Source organism: Balearica regulorum, chromosome 28, assembly GCF_011004875.1.
Source record: "Balearica regulorum gibbericeps isolate bBalReg1 chromosome 28, bBalReg1.pri, whole genome shotgun sequence".
Taxonomy (NCBI): domain Eukaryota; kingdom Metazoa; phylum Chordata; class Aves; order Gruiformes; family Gruidae; genus Balearica; species Balearica regulorum.
Genome location: NC_046211.1, coordinates 139,504 through 154,518, shown reverse-complemented (window position 1 = coordinate 154,518; position 15,015 = coordinate 139,504). Strand labels below are relative to the sequence as shown.

Below are 15,015 nucleotides of genomic sequence, written 5' to 3'. Positions count from 1 at the left end.
CCCTGAAGGGCAGAATAGGGTGACGGGGGGGGGGGGACGCGGAGGGGCAGATGGGGTGACAATTGGGCGGGATGGGGAAGCCCGGGGCACAGCCCGCGGAGACCCGATGTGACCCGTGGCGCAGCCCACGAACGACCCCCGGAAGACCCCGGGGCCGAGGATGACGTAGTGCGCTCTAGGCCCCGCCCCCGTGACGCGCTCCCGCGGCATGGCCATGTAAGGGAACGAGGCACGCAGGCCCCGCCCCGCGCGGAGTCACCGCCCCGCCCCGCCCGCAGCCGAGGCGGGGGGAGCACCGGGCAGGGAGGGGGCTGCGGGGGACACCGGGAGCGGGGTGGGGGGACACGGGAAGGGGAGGGGGGGTGTGGAAAACCCTTCGGGGGACACCAGGACGGGTGCCTCTGCAAAGCACCGGAGGGGGGTGGGGTGCAGCGGAATGAGGAGGAGATGGGGTACTGGGGGGGGGGGGGGGATATGATGGGGGGCCCGCAGGGGTGCAGGGAGCACCAGAACAGGGGATGGTAGGTGCCCTGGGGTGGTGGGTGCCTCGGGGCTGGGGTGGTGGTGGATGCCCGTCCCCCTGCCGCACATGAGCCAGTTCTGTTCTCATGCCTCTTTATTCCACCCCAACATCCTTCTCCCCTGGCCCAGGGGGTCGTGGGGGGCCCTAGAGCAGCGTGGCCAGCTCAAAGCGCTCGGCACAGCACCCACGGGGGCCCAGCCGCTGCCGCCGGCGCTGGGCCACCTCCTTGCGGCGCTGGGCCACCGCCAGCTCCTGGCACAGGGCCGTGCCGCGCTCCGGAGGGCCGCCCGCTGCCACCAACGCCTCTGCCGACACAGAGCTCACCGGGGAGGAGCCGCCGCCGCCGGGCTCTGCAGGGAGACAGGCAGCGTCCGGCCCAGCTGCGTCACCCGCCCACAGGGCCACCCCCAGGGATGTGGGTGCCTCAAGGCCCTGCCACCCCCTTTTCCCAATCGCCTCGCCCTGGGAAGGGTAGGAGACAGCCCTGCGGGGCCACGATGGTCCGGGGGTGCCACACTCACTCTGCCGCTCCAGGTCACGCAGGGCAATGGTGGAGACAGGCCGCGCTGGGTCCCCGCTGCGGTAGAGCTGCAGCGCCTCGAGGATGTCTGACTCCAGGGCAAAGTCTGCATCCCACTCGTAGTTCTCGTCCACCGAAGTGTTCCTCCTGCGAGGACGGGTGTCAGGACAGTGCCCACGTGCGGACCTCGAGGGATGGGGGTATGAGGGGGAGAGTGGAAGGTGGGTGCGAGGGCAGACAGGGGTGCTGTGGGGTGGGCCCCAAGGGCAGGCATGGCAGGAACCCTATGGGGGGTGACTGTGGGAGTAGCGGCTGGGGTGTTGCAGGGGCTGGCAGGCCTGAGGGTGCCTCCGTGCAGGGACAGCCTGGCCAAGCCCCGTGGGACAGGCTGAGAGCTGCCCTGGCATGAGCTGGCTCATCCCCGGCATCCTGCCCACAGCTCACCTCTTTCCGGTGCCACCGAGGGCCAGATCCATCCTTGCCCTGGCCTCCTCCACTGCTGAGCCTCTGCTGTGCCAGCTGCCCCCGTCCCTGAGGGGGGTGGCCAGGCAGTTGCCCCCCAGGGACGGTGCCAGCGAGGGGGGCCGCAGGAAGGAGGCGCTGCCCCGGCCGCTGCTCTGGCTGGTCAAACTGCCCCGTGGCAACTTCTCCAGGGGGGCAGGATCCGGTGGCCTGCCGGGTCCCCAGCTGGGTTCTGTGGTGCCGGCTGAGGGCACGGCCTCAGTCCTGCTGCCGCCAGTGGGGAGGCGGTGAGGTGGCTGGGTGGGGGGGCATGGGCCAGCCCTGGGGCTGGGAGAGCTAGGCCAGGCAGCGGTGCCAGGCAGCGAGGCCTTGGCGGGACCCACCGGCAGCCTGGGGGGCTTGAGGAAAGTGGCGGCTGGGGAAGAGGTGGCGTTGGCACACGTGTCAATGCAGTCCGGGCACAGCGTCCGCCTCGCGTGCTGTGGGGAGCCCTCAGCCCCTGGTAGGGCAGGCGGCGAAATGTCGGTGGGCTCTGGCTGGCTGCCGGCATGGCTGGACTCAGTCGGCTCCTCTGGCGGGGGCCAGTCGCCATCAACGCACATCTCCTTGAAGAAGGGCAGGCTCAAGTACTGGAGGATCCCGCTCTGGGCTGGGGGGCCGGCCGGCTGCCGGCTGCACCCGAGGCTGAGGCTGGGGGAAGCTGGGGGGCCGAGGGGCAGCCGGGAGGAGCCCTCGAAGGGCAGCGAGTCCCACAGGGTGCTGGCAGTGCTCTGGCAGGGCCCAGCGCCGCCGGGGCTGTTGCGCACCTCCTCCACGGTGCTGTAAGGCAGAGTTGCGGCAGAGGCCACAGGGCTGATGTTGATGATGCACAATGCTGCGGCCTCGTCTGTGGGGCTGCTGCTGCCATAGCCAAAGTAGCGGCCCCGGCGGTAGCCGGCGGCCTGGGCTCCCCGTCGGGCCTGCCCTGTGGGCTGGGGGCGCAGCAAGACCCCCTTCTGCCAGATGGGCTCCTCCTCCTCCTCCTCCTCAGCGGGCAGCTGCAGGTAGGGCTCGGGCTGTGGCGCTGGGGGGTCCTGCTGGGGGTACGGCTCTGGCTCAGTGTAGGGCAGCACCCCAAAGCCACTCTCCTGTGGCCGCGTGTCGGTCTCCACCACGAAGCGCCCATCGGGGCCGCGGCAGATCCGCTCCAGGGGCACGTGCTCCCCAACGTGGCTCTCGTACATGGTGTACTGGGAGCCAGCCCCGGCGATGCTGAGACCCAGGCTGGTGCCGGCCTTCTCGCCCCACAGCAGTGTCCTGCGCAGGCTCCGGCAGGGAGACGGCTGCAGCTTCAGCTTCATGGTACTGTCTGGGCTACCAGAGCCGCGAGAATTGCTGTAAGAAAGGAGAGAGCTGCTGCAGCACCCCTCTCCTGGCTCTGGGCTTGTCCAGCTGCCCCCTGTGCCGGGAGAGCTTGTGCCAGGCATCTGGCAGCAGTTACCATGACCCTGCGCTTCTGCTGCAGGCTCAACAGACCTGCTCCTGCACTTTCTGATCCTTTCTTCAGCCAAAACTCCCCAGAAGGAGCACCCTGGGGGAGCCCTACCCCACAGCACTCCCTGTCCCCAGCAGCCCGCTCCTAATGCCCCCTCTGCGGCCAGCCCTTGGCTGATGGCGGTGGGCTGGGGGGGCAACTGCCCCCTGGTCTGTCCCTCTGTGCCCAGCCAGCAGTGAGTGAATGATGGGGAGCGCTGCGAGACAGGGAAGGAGCGGGATGGGGAAGGAGCATGGCATGCCATGACTTACTGTGGAGGTGGAAGCTTCTTGCTGGGGGAGAAGACGAGTGGTGGATCTGGAAGGTCATGAGAACACAAGGGGATCACACGGCAAGCAACTCAAAGTGATGATGAGGAGACACCAGCACCCATTCAGCCCTACTACCGCCCCTGGTGAGTCCCCCAGCCTGTGGCTGGCCTGTCCACTCCCTGGGCACCAGGTCCTGCCACCCTGCACATGTTGCTTTGAGCTCCCCGGGAACCCCAGGATTCAGGTGGCTGCACCCAGCTGGCGGCTCCTACCTTGCCTTCGCTTCTGGATGCGTGTGGCACGCCGGTGGTTCATGATGCAGGCGGCCATGGTGCTGAAGATGATGGCCACACTGAGGAAGCAGATCCCCCCAATGACCCCAGCCAGCACCGGCTGCGGCAGGAGCTCTGGCAGCTGGGTACGAGACGGATACACCTCCATGCCTGGGCCAGACAGGAGACGCCGTCAGAGGCTTGGTTACCCTCTGGGCACACCAGCACAGCGGGCACAGCCTCCCTCACATCACCAGCACCACAGGGATAAACAGCAAAGCCTCAGCTCTCTTGCCTCTTGGGGCTGCTCTGCCTTGGGGCGGACCCTCCACTGTGCCAGGCACCAGGAGCAGGGATACTTTGTGCAGAGCTCTCCTGCTACCTGGTCCATGAGACTGAAGTCACGCCAGATGCGCATGTGGAGATGGGTGTTCCCACGTTAGCTTTGGGGGTCCTGCTCTGGGCACTGTGTGCCCTGGTCTAGCAGCAGGAACACTTGGGGGTGGGAGCAGCATGAAGGGGTTTCTGTTTGGGAAGACCCTAGGCACACTGGGCACTTTACACTTCTGGTTTCTGTCCGCAGGGCAGGAAGAGCAAGTGGGTCGCAGCCCAGGCCTTACCAGCTGTGGAGACGTTCACCGTGTTGCTTGGATCACTGATGTAGCTGCCAGCAAAGGCCACCAGTCGGAACTCATAGAAGGCGTCCTGGGGGAACAGAGGGCCATTAGTCTTGTTGGCACAGTGGCCAGCCAATTCTCAGCCCACATGGCTGCAGAGCCAAGCAGCTCTGCATCATCACCAGATGCCCCAGCTCCAGGTAGTGTGATGCAGATCTCTCCCCCTCCCTTGATGTGTCCCCCCCAGAGCTGCCTTGCAGCCAGGAAGCATCTGGTGAGATTCCCACCTTGATGAGTCCTGGTACCAGGACTTGGGTCTTCGTGCTGGGGATGGAGCGGTCCAGCACCTCCCAGCTGCCCTTGTCCTGCCGCAGTTCCAGCGCATAGCCGCTCAGCGCCACCGAGAACTGAGCTGGGGGCTCCCACTGCAGCAGGACCCCACGCACAGTCTCGTTGGCAGTCAGAGCCTGCGGCGGGGACAAGAAGATGCGCATGGTCATGGCCGGCGGCTCTGGAGGCACTGTGGTCACTGGGAAGCCTGAGGAGAAAGGGGATGCTGGCGTGGGAGCTGATGCAGAGGGGGAGCAGGACAGAAACAGGAGCCTCCCATGTGCATGAGGGCTCTGAAGACACGGGGGCTGCTTTGGGGAGTGTGCGGGCCCCCCTCTTACCCCTGGGTGCAGAGGTGACAATCTGGCTGAAGGGGCCACTGCCCAGCTTGTTCTGGGCCAGGACACTGAACTGGTAGCTCACGTCTGGCTGCAGATTCTCCACCAAGAGGTGCTGAGACCCCACTGGCACCGAGAGCGACACCCAGTCATGATGGGCCCGGGGCGGATGCTTCACCCTGAGGAGATGTGGGACCTGTGAGTCCAGAGCTGAGGGCTCCAGGTGGGACACCAGATCCTGCCCACTGCAGGGACTCACAGTGGTGTGTACCAGACGCTGAACCTCTGGAAGTAACCTCCATCAAACCCGGGCTCCCAGGAGATGTTGGCTGCCAGCAGGAGCGGGAGCACGGAGACATTGGTGACAGCATGAGGACTGGTACCTGGCAGGGAAAGCAGAGAGACCTATCAGACAAGGCAGCTTGGACAACAGCGGTGCAAGGGCCTTTCCACCCCTTCTGCCCTGTACCATCTACCCCAGGGCAGCCCAGCACCCACGGACAATGCCTACCCATCTGGGACCGGTGACTCACCCAGCACGTGGACAGAGGTGGTGGTGCTGACACTGGCCACCTGGTTGGCGGCCGTACACTCCCAGACCCCATGCTGCTCCTTGATGAGCGGGCGGAAGACGAGGCTGCTGTTCCCATCCACCTGGGCGCCGCTCTTCCCTGTGCTGCCTACCTGCATGGCAAGGCACGGACATGTTGACAGTGGGTGACCACCCAGCCCACCCACTGCAGAGCTGGGATAGCTGCTCTGCAACAACCCTGCAACACTGGGCCCTCGGGGAAAATGGGACTTGACGTGATTCACCACCCTGGGGCTGATTTAGGAACTGAGGGGCAGGATTTTGCACTGAGTTCTTAGAGAGCGACACAAGCAAAGTGCCCTGAGCCCCTTCCCTTGCAGGAACCAGAAGAGATGTCATCCTGCAGCATCTGCAGGGACACAGACATGGGGACTGCCCTAGAGTGATGTCTCAGAGGCCAAAAGCAGCATCCGCCTCCCAGGAAGACTCAGGTGGTTCCCCAGAGCGGCAGCTCCTACCTTCATCCAAGTGACAGTTGGGGGGGGATCCCCATGGGCTGCGCAGGGGATCACCAGCTCCCGGCCCACCTCCTGGAAGTATTCCTCCTTGGGGCGCACCGTGAAGGCAGGGGGGTCCTGGAAGACAGGCAAGCCGGTGCAGGGCTGGGCAGCAGGTAGGATGGGTGCAGACCAGCAGCAGGGCAGGTTGACGGGCACACAGCACACTTGGGCTGCTCAGCACAGCAGGGTAGGAGCAACCTAGGCTCGGGCATTGTGCCCACCCACCCAGCCTCACCTTCAGCAGGACACGCGTGGGCCGGGACTCGCCGGCAGTGCCGTAGCTGTTGTACGGAGTACATGTGTAGACTCCCAACACATCGTCGTTCCCCGTCGCAATGACAATAGAGCCGTCCGGTCTCACAGACCAGCCAGGGAGCTGGGACAGGGGGGCATGGGGTCAGGATGAGGGGCTCAGGGGGTGGGAAGGCAGGGCAGGTGCAAGTGGCGGTACCTTGTCCAGCTCCAGCAGGTGCCCGTCCCTTGTCCAGCTGACGGAGAGCAGAGGGGGGTTGGCTCTAGTGGGGCAGCGGATCACACCCTGCATCCCCTTGGGCAGGTGGGTCTCTGGGAGCATGGTGGTCACCTGTGCTGGATCTGTGAGGACAAACAGGGTGCCAGGGTCTGTGCAAGGGCAGCAGGGGACGGGAGTCCCTGTGGCAGCTGAAGGGGCACCTCCATCCCACCATGGGCTGCGGGGACCCCCCTGGGCTGGTCCAGAAGGGCCTTTCCGTGAGTAGAGCCAGTGACAGCGTGGCCCGGGCTCCGGAGGGGCTGTGGGGCTCTTACAAAGCACTGTGACAAAGGCCGAGGCAGAAGGCGGCTTCCACAGCCCGTTGCTGGGGATGCAAGTGTATTTGCCAGCGTCGTCCGGGGTCGTTCGCTGGAGCAAGAGACTCCCGTCCACCAGGACGCGGACCCGAGCCTGGAGGCGGCTGCAAGGGAAGGGGAGGGCAGTGGTGAGTGGTGCAGCTGGGACCATCCCCACTGCCATGGAATAAGCAAACCCCCCTGCCATGCACCAGCCAGCCCATTGCTCTCAGATCCACAGCAGGCTGCTGGCCCCAGCCCCGCCAGCAGCAGCCCATGGCCGCCTTGGTGCCATCCCCATCCCCGCTGTACCTGAGATGGAAGACATTGCTGCTGCCCTGGAACCAGGTGTAGGTGAGGTTTCCTGGGTACGCCTCAGCCTGGCACGCCAGAAAGGCATCTTGGGAGATGTTGACGGTGACGTTCTGGGGTGGCACCACGATGACAGGTGGCCCTGCAGCATGGGACAGAGACATCAGTATGGGCTGAGGACAGGGGACAGCCCCAGCTGCTCCCAAAGCCTGTCATACCCGCATCTGCCCCAAAACCAACCCCTGTGATGTGGCTTCCTCTGTGTCCTGTGGCAGCACCCAGTGGGGTGCCCCATGTGGCCAGGGCTGGGAGAGCACCGGCTCTTACCCTGCACAAGCACACGGGTGGTGTGGGTGATAGTGCCCTCCTTGCTGGAAGCATGGCAGGTGTAGGTGCCTGCGCTGGCACGCTCCACGACGGCGATGCTCAGTGTCCCGTTCCTCACCTGCAATGGCACCGCGCACATGGCACAGCCACCAAGGGACAGGACACTCTCAGGAACGTGGTGCTGTGGGCAGGGCTGGTGCCACCACGGTGGGAACAGGCACCCACTCTCCAGCCAAGCAAAGTTGCATTGCTGACTCATGAGACCCTGGCTGAGGTGGGGGACACACCACAGGGAGGGTAACCGGTGGTTTGCCATCCTCACCTGCACTGTGTCCCCGCTCTGGACAGCCAGGTCGCTCCGCTTCCAGATGACAACAGGCTGGGGGTTGCCAACAGCCGTGCAGGTAAGGCTCAGCCTGTCCCGGTCCCGCACCTCCACGAATGCAGGAGGGGTCTCCAGGAAGGTGGGTGGTGCTGTAAAGACAAGTCCAGAATCTCACTCCCAGGTCCGGCTCAACTGGTCTTGAAAGACCAGTGGATCCAGTCCCAGTCCTGAGAGATCTTGGATGGTGCTGGGCAGAGCAGCGACCAAGGGTGGGATCAACCGGTACCGTTGACGGTGAGGTGAATCCAGGTGCCGTTCTGGAAGTCAGCGTCAGTGCTGTGCCGGTCAAGGAAGAGCACGCGGCACTCGTACCAGCCTTGGTCCTCAGCACGTAGGAGGTCGATGCGCAGTGAGGCACCTTCCTCAATCCGCACACGACCTGCACACCCAGAAGCGGCTGTCATGGCCAGCACTGCTGGCTCAGGAGCAGCCGTGTCCCCGGGCCACCCGCCCATGCAGCGTTCACCCCCACCATGGGCTCAGCACCTTCCCTGGGGAGCAGGGCCGACTGCCCCACTTGGCAGTAGCAGGGCCTGCCTGCACAGCCATGTCGCCCTTGGGCTGCTTCCACCTTGGCAGGTGCTGCAGAGGGCTGGGAATGGCCACCGGACAAAAGCCGGGGTGGCCATGCCACGGCGGAGGTTGTTTACGCCGACATTTAGCACTACACCTCCTGCTGCTGTCAGGAAAACGGGGGAGGACGTGCCAGTGGGCTCTGCTACTCGCCTCTGCATAGGGTGGCCTTGGCAGGGACCCCACAGGCCCCAGCAAGGTGGGTCTGTGCGCCCCAAACATTGCTCCCAGCAGCTGGGCAAAAGATCTGGTCCCACCACCCCCTCTGCCTCCCCTTCAAGCTGCCAGCCTGTCTGCAAAATCCCTCCCCACACCCTTCCCCCTTGCCCTTCAGGGACCCTTCCCCTGCAGCCTCAGCTGCCCTTTCCCCCCGGGAGCCCCCTCTAGTCGTCTCACCCTTAGGAGCCCTGCTAAGCCCCAGGCACCCCCGCACCATCCCCTCTCCCTGGGTGGGGGGGTGTGTGTGTGTCAGGCCAAACCCCTTGGCCTCCTCACAGGGACAGGTACTACAGACTGCTCAAGGGGCATGGTGGCAGGGGGCTCTCCCGGGCCATAGGGCCCCTGCCCTGAGCAGGCGGTGGCCCTGCGCCCCATGGCCTCTTTGATGAAGAGGAGGATAAAGGTGCAAAGCGACAGCGAGCACAGCTCTTTAATCCACTGGGCTATTATCAGAGCCATAATCGGCTCAGGCGTGCAGCAGGCAATTGGCTCAGCCCTGGCTGGGGTGCACAGCCAGAGCACCCACTGTCCCGGCACCCCTGGTGCTATGCACCCCGACCCCACTGCAGGCACCCACGGCCCAGAGAGTTGCTCCATGCTGGGGATGTGGGTTCAGCCCCAGGCATGCCATTGCCCAGAGTGGCCTTGCTCCCTGGATGCCGTGGCAGGGCCACAGCCATGGCGACGGCAGCACCGCACAGAGCTCTTGGCACCAGAGCAGTCAAAGATGCTCCCATGGACCTCCCAGAGCTCTCCACGACCAACAGCTTCCTGAAGTGTTTCCAGCAAAGCGAGTTTTGCCATACTTCCCCCCCTCCCACCCCTCATCAGCCCTTCCCAGGAGCTCAGTGTCACAGGTGGTCCCCATGCGCTGCCCAGGCCACCAGAGCCCAGGTCAGGCACTGCATGGGTGCTACCGGCAGCAGGAGGCTACATCCCGCCAAACAAGCCTGGCGAGGAGGAGCAGCAGGACCCGGGCAGGCTGGTTTGGGCACAGAGGCTGGGCAGTTGAGGGACTGGATCACATGCCGAGTGCTGGAGACATGCAGCCCTGTGCAAACCCAGCACACAAACATGTGCAAATCCTTCCCAACAGCACCCGAAGCTTCTTCCAAGCTGCTGCAGCCACCCACCACATCTCCCATCCCTCCTGCTTCTCCCCATGGCCAGCTCCAACCCAGACCCATGGTGTCTCCTGCAGCCGGAGATGCTGGGGATGGACGAACGTATCTGGGTGCCTCTGGCAGCATCCCTCACTCGGAGCACAAAGCAACACCCCAGGTAAACCTTGACCACAAGACATGCAGCAGGAGTGGAGAGAGGAATGGGAGCCACAGCAAAAGACCCACAGGACGAGGAGTACTCCCACCCCTCATCTCAGAGGTCCCGCCCATGGCTGCTCCCATGCCGTGCCCTGGGAAGCAGGGCAGCTCCGGAGAGTTCCGAGAAACCCCATCCTGGTCTGCAGCTGCCAGCTCTCAGCCCCAGGAGCCAGGCAGGAACAGCAGGCTCCTGAACAAAGGTCCCTTTGGAAGGGATCAGAGTGCCCTGGGGACGCCCCCAGCCTCCCCCTAATCCCCTGTGCTGGCCCCAGCCCCCTCCTCCTCTTCCACAATCCTGCCGATAACAAAACCGCTGCTGCCCTCCAGACCAGCATCCCCCAGCGCCTGGCAACCGTCATTCAGAGGTACACAAAGGGGGCTGCCCCAGCCGCCGCACTTCCCGCTGGGGATGGGGTGCCCAAACAGGCAGCCAGGCCAGGGACCACCGGCCCCGCTCCAGGCCAGCCGACAGCAGGGGACAGTGGCCCATGACATCATGAGGGATGGCGGCACTCAGGGGAGAGCTGGCCCCACTCCCCAAGCAGCCCTAGGGCTCTCATGGAGGTGGCTGCAGCCCGCCCCATCCTCAGGATGCCCTAAATTGCCCCATGAGAGACCTGGGTGACAGCAGGGGCTCCCTGGTCCCTCCGGATGACACCTGAGCTGCTCTGCCTGGGGAGGGCTGGAAGGAGGGGCTGCCCTCACCCTGCACCCACAGCCTCTGCTCTTCCCTCCATCCCTTCCCAGCCCCCCAGAGGATTGAAAACAAGCTGCCCCGCTGCCATGGTGACAGCCGCCAGCCCCTCTGCCCACCCACCTCGCCCTCATTAGAGCCACCAGCCCCCTTCCCCCAGCACATCCCCCCCAGCGCTGATCCCAGAGCAGCCCAACCTGCTCCTGCAGCCCCCCGGGGCTGCGCTGGCAACAGGGACAAGGGGGAGGGCTGAGGGCAGCGCAGGCAGGAACAGGCAGGATGCTGCCAAGCCCCTTCTGGGTAACCGGAGCTCCTGCAGCAGAGGGGCCCCGCGATGTCGGGGCTCAGGTAACAGGAGCCCAGCTTGGGCCTCCTGGGAAAGCAGGTGCCTTGTCACCAGAGGGTTTGTTATCACTGCCAGTCCCACAGAACCAGCTCGGGGCTGGCTGTGGAGCAAAGGTGTCCCCGGGCACAGGCTGGCAGCAGGGAGAGGCCAAGGTGTGTCCTGAAACCGGTCTCCTCCTGTGCAGCCTGAGAAGAGGCAGCATCTCTCTGCCTGTGGCCAGGCAGAGGAGGCATGGCAGGCTGAGGTTTGAGCCAACCCACTTTTTTTTAGGCAAGGGCTGGTTTCAGCAGTGGGGGCTGGCTCCTGACCTAAGCACCATCCGGCGATCCAGCACTCCAGCCCTCTTCATCTCATCCCGTGGGAGGGTTTTGGTGTGTTGCTGCCACAGGTTTTTGGGGCCAGGCTCAGCCCAAAACGTCTGCCAGCTGCCAGCCCTTCCCCTCATTCCCAGCTTCCTTGTCCTTGAGGGACACTCCCATTGTCTTCACCTCCATGCTCACAGGGATCCCTCAAGATCTGCCACTGCTTCGCTTTAAATATCCCATAAAGAGAATATCCCTCTCCCACGCCACAGCCCTTCCCCAGTACAGCTTTACTCCAAATCCCAGCCAGCCCAGAACCACCAATTAGTGGCTTCACCAAAATCCCCTCCCCAGGCTCAACCTTCAAGCAACCCGCATGGGCCAAGGCAGCGGCAGGCAGCACCTGGGCACCTGCAGCCTCTGACATAGGGCATCCCACTGTCCCTGGCCCCAGTCTGGGACAGCAGGCAGGACAGGAGAGCCCGGGCAGCGTGGCAGGCAGTACCATGACACCGCAGCCCAGGCACAGGCAGGTGGGCACTCAGCTGTCCCCATTCCCAAGCGTGTGGTGCTGGGGGAGGTCTCAGCAGCCAGAGGCCATGGTGATGGGAGCAACCATTGTTGTGCCAGGAGCCTCCTGCCTGGGGAGCTTCTCCCACCCTCCACTCTAGTAGGGATCCTTCCAGCCGCCAAGCTGGGCTGGGAGCTGCATCTTCCCTGTGAGTTGGGTACCCACATCCCTTCTGCATCCTACTCTGGCCTTCCCTGGAGCTGCTGCACAAGGAGGGGACTCTGCCCTGCCGTGGGGACCTCCCCAGCCCCACAACATCCCCTCCTGCTGCCCAGGGCTGGAGGGAGAGCCCTGCACTTCCCCGCTGCCCCAGGAGCATGATTAATGTGGTCTGACAGCAGCAGCCCTCGGCTGGGGCCCAGCCAAGGAGACCAGGGACGTGGGACACCAGAGCCAGCCCAGCTGGCCCCGGGCTAGTCCCAGCCTGGAGGCTGGGACCAGGAAAGCCCCCTAGGACCCAATAACCACCCACTGCTGCAGGACTTACCAATGTATTCCGGGTCCACTCGTGGCGAGTAGAGCCCAAACTTGATGAAGATTGGGAGGACGAAGCCAAAGCGGATCCACTCGATCACGTAGAGAGGGGGACGGGCCTCGTGGGCATCCAGGAGGTCACAGCCCAGCACCGTGCTCTCCCCGACTCGCCCCACCACAGCCTGGGACTCACTCTGGCCGCTGCCTGCCGGGACCACGGCGGGAGGGGTGAGCACTGTCAGTGGGACGGGACGCTGCCCTACCCCGAGCTCCCCAACCCGCAGACCCCTTCCCAACCGGAGGCAGCGGTCGCCCCCGGCCCTGCAATGCCGGGAACGCCACCACGTGCGCTGTCCCCGCCGCCACCCGCGTCCCAGGGGCCCGACACCGGTCAGACCGGCCCCGCCGGCAGCGCGGCCGCTCCCGCCCCGGGCTCCCACCCCGGCTCGGCCCCTCCGCCGTGGGTGGGACGGCGGCCCCTTACCCTCAGCGCCGGCGAGCAGGCTGAGGACGGCGGCGCGCAGCCACCACCGCATAGCCCAGCCCCCCCCTCAGGTGGCTCCCGCGGCGGCCCCGGCGGGACGGAGCGGGCGGCGGGGGACCGAGCGGCGGCGGATCGCCGGAGACCAGCAGTTGGTCACCGGGGGCCGGCGCGATGTCTCCCGGGGCCGGCGCCTCAGGGTCCGCAGACCGGCAGGTTCCGCAGGGCTGCCCACGGCGCACCGACCCCAGGCGGGGGGCGCTGGCAGCTCCGCGTTCCGCCGCTCTTCATGCCCGTCCTACGGTGGCTCGGGTCAGTTCTCTCCGCCGTGCCGTGCCGTACCTCGCCGCCACCACAGCCTCCGGGCGGCCACAAACAAACCCGCGGCGCCGGGAGGAGCCGCCCCGGGCCACGCCCCACGCCCCGCCCCGCCTGTTGCCACGGGGACAGCCAATCGGAAGCCCGGCGCCGGGCGTCCCCGAGGCGGCCAATGGCGGAGTGGGGGCAGCAGGAGCCGCGAGGGCTGCTGGGAGTTGTAGTTCTGCGGGACGGGAGAACACTGCTGCGGAATATCGGTGTGCGGGCAGGGGACGTGTGCGTGACACAATGGCACAGGTGTGTAACACTACTGTGCCTGCACGCTGCCTGGCCGGGAGCATTGGCAGTGGATGGCGCCCACCCAAGGCTGCTACAGGCTGAACCCCACTGTGCTGAGCCATGCCATGCCATGCCAAGCCATGCTATGCCGTGCCGTGCCAAGCTGTCCCGTGCCGTGCCAAGCCCTTCCCTGCCATACCACACCATGTCATACCATACCAAGCCATGCTGTGCTGAGCCATGCCGTGCCACGTCACATCACACTGCATGCCGCCCAGGAGGCAGTGTATGTGCTGGCACAGGGCACCCCCGTGACCACCATCATGCCAGGGCTCCCCACCAGCCCTTCCCCACCCCAGACATCTCCTCTCTAATCCCATCCTAAATGCGTCCCTGGCGCGCAGACGGCCACTGGTGCTGTGTCCCCATCCCGCCAGGCTGAGCCGGAGCTGGGCTGCCCGCCAGGCCGGGGGCTCTGGAAGGCCTCTTGGGACAGGGGCTGACTGGGGAGGGGACATCCCCCACATCCTGTTGCCATGATGAAGCCTGGCATTGGGGGCCAAGCATGGCCATGCCAGATTGTGAGTGCTGTGCCAGGCCCTGCTCTGCGACCGCCGAGTCCTGGGAGCGGCACTGAGCACTGGACCAGGGATGCTGGAGCAAAGCCCCCTGTCCCAGCCCCCCTTCCCTGGGGTAGGGGTGTCCATGGTCCCCCCCGTCGGCCCGGCCTGGCCCGGCCCCCTGAGCCTGGGAGACTATTAAGGACAGAGCTAAAGTAAGAGGAGTTAAAGTAAATAATTCTGCAGTTAAGCTGCTTTCCTGCATCTCACAGGCCCATGTGAGTCCTGCAGCTCCTGTGGGCTTAGGCACTGTGGATGGATGGCACTGCCCCATCCCCGTTGTACCAGTCCCTGTCCCCCTGTGCAGGGCTGGGCCCCCCCCAGCCACTCGTGCCCCAGGCAAGGTGTGCAGGCAGAGTGGAGCACCCCAGATGGCCCCATGTCCTGGTGTGGTGTCACAGCCCACTGCAGCCATGGCATCGCTCATGGGACATGGGTGCTTCCCAAATTCCCACTGGGGAGGGGCTGTGGGGCACCAGGCAGAACCGTGGGCTGCTTTCTACCCCCTGCTTTTTGGGGTGCCCTGCACCCTGTGGTGAAGAGCCCCCCAGGTCACCTCCTCTGTCCCCACCAGTCCCACCCCAGGCCCTGCGGGAGGAGTTGGGCCCAGGAGAGGGGGAAACTGGGGTGCTACAGCTGCCCCGAGACAGTCAGTTGCCCTCAGCCACAGCTCTGAGCAGGGCACAGCCATTTTGTCAGCAGTGCCCACTGCCATCACCCTGGGACTTTGTTCCTGAGGGAAGATGACGACATTTTGCGGTTTCAGAGAAACGTTTGGGGCCACAGAGCTGCCTGACAGAGGCAATGGCCCCGCTAGCCTGGGGCGTGGACATGGTTCTCGTGCCGAGTGAACGCCAGGCGCTCCCGGCCATGTGCCGCATGCCCGGGAATGGGGACGGTGACACTTCTTGCACTTAGGATTTAAATGCCACCAAGGTTAGGAGCAGCTGAGAAGAGATTTTCAGGATTGGACTTTTGGACAGAGATGCCTAAATTCCATCTAAGCTTCACTTTAAGCACCAGCGTCCCAGGCCAGCCCCCATGTG

The 15,015-nt window shown here is 65.1% G+C and overlaps 1 protein-coding gene across 3 annotated transcripts; it reads right to left on the bottom strand.

The window, feature by feature from the left end:
• Window positions 1-604: 604 nt before the first annotated feature.
• On the bottom strand, window positions 605-13,148 carry IGSF9 (immunoglobulin superfamily member 9). Of its 3 annotated transcripts, XM_075737158.1 has the most exons (20): window positions 12,756-13,148; window positions 12,285-12,476; window positions 7,997-8,149; window positions 7,708-7,859; window positions 7,386-7,503; window positions 7,059-7,200; window positions 6,726-6,871; window positions 6,391-6,533; window positions 6,175-6,315; window positions 5,898-6,014; window positions 5,381-5,531; window positions 5,107-5,230; window positions 4,851-5,026; window positions 4,467-4,717; window positions 4,183-4,267; window positions 3,563-3,733; window positions 3,291-3,336; window positions 1,488-2,879; window positions 1,045-1,190; window positions 605-873 (listed from the first exon to the last, which is right to left on the bottom strand). In XM_075737158.1, exons 1-20 carry the CDS (start codon window positions 12,805-12,807, stop codon window positions 668-670), a joined length of 4,104 nt encoding a protein of 1,367 aa, XP_075593273.1. In that variant the 5' UTR covers window positions 12,808-13,148; the 3' UTR covers window positions 605-667. The 3 variants fall into 3 exon arrangements, with proteins under 3 accessions (XP_075593273.1, XP_075593274.1, XP_075593275.1); XM_075737159.1 differs by lacking the exon at window positions 12,285-12,476 and having other exon boundaries at window positions 12,756-13,135; XM_075737160.1 differs by lacking the exon at window positions 1,488-2,879 and having other exon boundaries at window positions 12,756-12,954.
• Window positions 13,149-15,015: the final 1,867 nt, after the last annotated feature.

What these genes read in the sequence shown, in the direction of transcription:
- IGSF9 (XM_075737158.1), bottom strand. Translation starts at nt 12,807, where the DNA reads ATGCGGTGGTGGCTGCGCGCCGCCGTCCTCAGCCTGCTCGCCGGCGCT. An exon ending in AGAGCGGGGACACAGTGCAG is followed by an intron (nt 7,504 to 7,707) that starts GTGAGGATGGCA and finishes GTGCCATTGCAG; the next exon opens with GTGAGGAACGGGACACTGAG. An exon ending in CACCTCTGTCCACGTGCTGG is followed by an intron (nt 5,231 to 5,380) that starts GTGAGTCACCGG and finishes TTTCCCTGCCAG; the next exon opens with GTACCAGTCCTCATGCTGTC.